The sequence below is a fragment of the Pundamilia nyererei genome, unplaced genomic scaffold (assembly GCF_000239375.1).
Source record: "Pundamilia nyererei isolate P.nyererei 1_Seehausen unplaced genomic scaffold, PunNye1.0 scaffold00287, whole genome shotgun sequence".
NCBI classification, from domain to species: domain Eukaryota; kingdom Metazoa; phylum Chordata; class Actinopteri; order Cichliformes; family Cichlidae; genus Pundamilia; species Pundamilia nyererei.
Genome location: NW_005187688.1, coordinates 527,147 through 530,670, shown reverse-complemented (window position 1 = coordinate 530,670; position 3,524 = coordinate 527,147). Strand labels below are relative to the sequence as shown.

Below are 3,524 nucleotides of genomic sequence, written 5' to 3'. Positions count from 1 at the left end.
AGAGCTGCAGAAGCCTGGGAATGCGCTCACAAAGATAACAGACATGGCCCTGTGTGTGTGTGTGTGTGTGTGTGTGTGTGTGTGTGTGTGTGTGTGTGTGTGTGTGTGTGTGCTCTTCATCTACACACAGAGTGGAGCAGGCAGCATTCATGCTACTCTAAACACAGAGAAATATGACCTCTGTACCGGTGTTCTCAGGAGCACACGCATCCTCGAGTTTGGAGACGAGTTGGACCATTTTGAATCGTCTCCTCCTGTATCCTGTGTTTTTGCAGGGATGCAGCCATGTCCACCAATAAGACGCCACACTGCAGTTCCATTGCGCACATACAGGGTGTGCTGCAGCAGCTGGATGAAGCCCAGGGCCAGATGGAGGAGCTGTTCCATGAACGCAAAATCAAGCTGGACATCTTTCTGCAGCTTCGCATCTTTGAGCAGTACACTATAGAGGTCAGGCAAGAGGAATGTTGGCTCAGTGCGTACAGTTAACTAGACGTGATGTGTTAATGCCAATCAATGCGCTTTCTTTCACCGAGCAGAATAGAAAAACATATTTTGCTAATTTTGAGGTTTTGTCAGCACAAAGTCTGTCAGGACCAAGTGCTCAGATCAGCTGCTGGACCAGGTCTGGCTCTCGCTGTGTTCTGTTGTTCACTTAAATCTTTATGATTGCTCGCTTTTCCCGTTCTGGCAGGTCACGGCAGAACTAGACGCTTGGAACGAGGATCTGTCTCGTCAGCTGAATGACACCAGCCGCTCGGGCGCTAGCAGTGGCAGCAGCAGCGGGGGAGGCGGTGCCTCGTCCGCCGGCTCAGAGGATATCGGTTTGGCAGAACAGCGGCTGAAGCGGCACGCAGAGAGGAAAGCAGCCATGAACAACATGACCTATGAGGTGATGCAGCAGGGTCAAGATCTGCACCAGTACATCATGGAGGTCCAGGCTTCAGGTAAGGGACGCACACATGATTCCTCTATGAGCGCGCAGGAGTGAACCATGAGGTCTGAACTTGAATCTGACACAGCCTTTCTGTGGCAGGTCCAGACTTTTTTATCCACTGCCTTTAGCGCACACTGAGCCACACACTTTTGTGCTCACAGCCTTAGTCCTTGTTGTTTTAGTCGTATTAATCTTTCTCTGTTATATTTGGATTCCATCATTGTTGTGCATTTGACTTTGGGAAAGCACTTTGTGCAGCATGACTAAACTTGACCTTGACACTAACAGAGTGCTACTCTGGTCCCAGGTGGGATCAGTCTCTCTGAATCGCCACACAAACTAAACGCTCTGTTTGAAGCCTAAAATCACTTTCAGTGAAAGTAAAAAGTTAAATGGGAATATAGCATCCTTAAGATGCAACATGGTGAATCTTTTCTGTTTGCAGCTATTCAGCAATTCATACTTTGTCACGTGGGCGATCATGGCTCAAGAGTTGGCAGTTCGTCCTGTAATCGGAAGGTTGTCGGTTCGAGCCCCGGCTCCGACAGTCTCGGTCGTTGTGTCCTTGGGTAAGGCACTTCACCCGTTGCCTACTGGTGGTGGTCAGAGGGCCCGGTGGCGCCAGTGTCCGGCAGCCTCGCCTCTGTCAGTGCGCCCCAGGGTGGCTGTGGCTACAATGTAGCTGCCATCACCAGTGTGTGAATGTGTGGATGTGTAAAGTGCTTTAGGGACTAGTAAAGCACTATACAAACACAGGCCATTTACCATTATTTCTTATTTTTACCAAATGCATACAAATTACAAATGAATTGCCCTCTGGGGATAAATACAGTCTCTCTGATCCTGAAAACAGGGCTTGGCTTGTTTATCCTTTCTTAGATAGCAGCATTTCTCTGGTTTCTGAGGTTCCCCAAAACTTCCTTTACACTAATTTGTTGACATGACAGAAGCAGAACGTGTGTGTTTGTCACAGGAATCGAGCTGACGGGAGAGAAGGACTTGGACTTGGCCTCTCAGGTTCAGGAGCTGCTGGAGTTCCTGCATGAGAAGCAGCAGGAGGTGGAGGTCAACGTGCAGCACACGCACACGCGGCTGGAGCAGACTCTTCAGCTGCGCCACCTGCAGGGAGAAGTTAAACAGGTGAAGGCATGGCACTCACAGGGACGACTCCATCTTTAACCTACTTTGCTATGCAGCTTCAGTTTGTTGTCCCAGATCTAGAAAACATCGAGACTCAGAGAAAGCTGGATCCTAGTCCAACTAGAGCAACGTTGTTATCAACTGTTCTCGTTTTGAACAGGCTGCTCGATGTTGGAGAAGTGACAGGAACAACAGCCAGGCTGTGTGTGTAGACAGGAAACACACTGCTACTGCTGCAAATGGATACAGCTGAATCATTTATTAAGCTCATGCCAACGTGCTAATAACACGCAGGCACACACCCTCACTGCTATCCTGTCTGAGATCACTCGTCAGTAAAGTTCACAACCTTGAATAGATGAGGCACCTCGTCTGCCATGGCTAACGTCATCTTCCACAGGACCACTCTCACTCCAAACACACATAACACTCACAGGTTGTCATGTTTTGAGGCAACCTTGCGCGTCCCTGTGATTGGATTGAACCAACAGAATGGGGTTGGAGGTTGGCGCGCCTGAGCGAAATCACTCCCCCCTGCACGTAAATGATTGTTGTTGATGTGGATGTCGAGCTGTGAGCGGAGAGCTGCAGCCAGCGAGGGAAGATGTCACTGAGCGGTGAATCGGGGTCGCGCCGTGCCTCCTACCTGCCACAGTCACATGGTGTCATATGTTAGGTTTTGGGATGTGAACGCGTTGATTTCACCGTGTTACAAAGAAATGTAACCCGAGGAGCACATGCATGTCACAGGTGCATCAACACTAGTTTTTTGTTATCTCTCAGAAGCTGTGTGTGTCGTGTAGTTGAAGCTCTGACTCACATAATGCGTGTAGTGCAAGTGTGTCCATTAAGACATCAGTCAAAGCCAAAAACAGTCTATTTATTTGTACTTGCACAAAATAACCTTTGACCTTTCACTGCTGTAAGTTTCCTTTTGTTAACAATGACGCATGTCACACAAAAGGTGCGAGGTGTAGTCCTACTGATATTCTGATTACACATTATTAAAGATGTCTCAGTAAGTGTGTCAATAAAAACATTACTCATGATAAACGCTCCCAGATGTTTGTGCGTGTTAGTCGTGCAGGACTGAAGCTGGAGTTTCCCGAGCTTCACTCGTGTAGCTCCACAGCGTCTGCAGACACACGCACACGTTTTACATGTTATTAGTACAGATATGGTTTCAGTGAGGGAGGCTTTCCCGCCACAGCGTGTATACACCTGCATGTTTATATAAGTCGTATGTTGTCATGGTGTCTGACTCGTTGTCTAGGTGTTGGGTTGGATACGTAACGGAGAGTCCATGCTGAACGCCAGCATGGTCAACGCCAGCTCGCTGTCAGAGGCCGAGCAGCTTCAGAGGGAGCATGAGCAGTTCCAGATGGCTATAGAGGTACACACACACACACACACGCACACACACGCACACACACACACACACACACAC

The 3,524-nt window shown here is 48.7% G+C and overlaps 1 protein-coding gene across 3 annotated transcripts in view; it reads left to right on the top strand.

Moving 5' to 3' along the window:
• Positions 1-3,524, top strand: part of kalrna (kalirin RhoGEF kinase a) — a 163,587-nt gene that overhangs the window by 89,231 nt on the left and 70,832 nt on the right. For all 3 annotated transcript variants that reach the window (XM_005750789.1, XM_005750788.1, XM_005750790.1), the window contains exons 17-20: positions 276-450; positions 695-947; positions 1,911-2,077; positions 3,351-3,470. In XM_005750789.1, the coding sequence (XP_005750846.1) occupies positions 276-450; positions 695-947; positions 1,911-2,077; positions 3,351-3,470 (715 nt within the window). The remainder of the gene's footprint in view (positions 1-275; positions 451-694; positions 948-1,910; positions 2,078-3,350; positions 3,471-3,524) is intronic.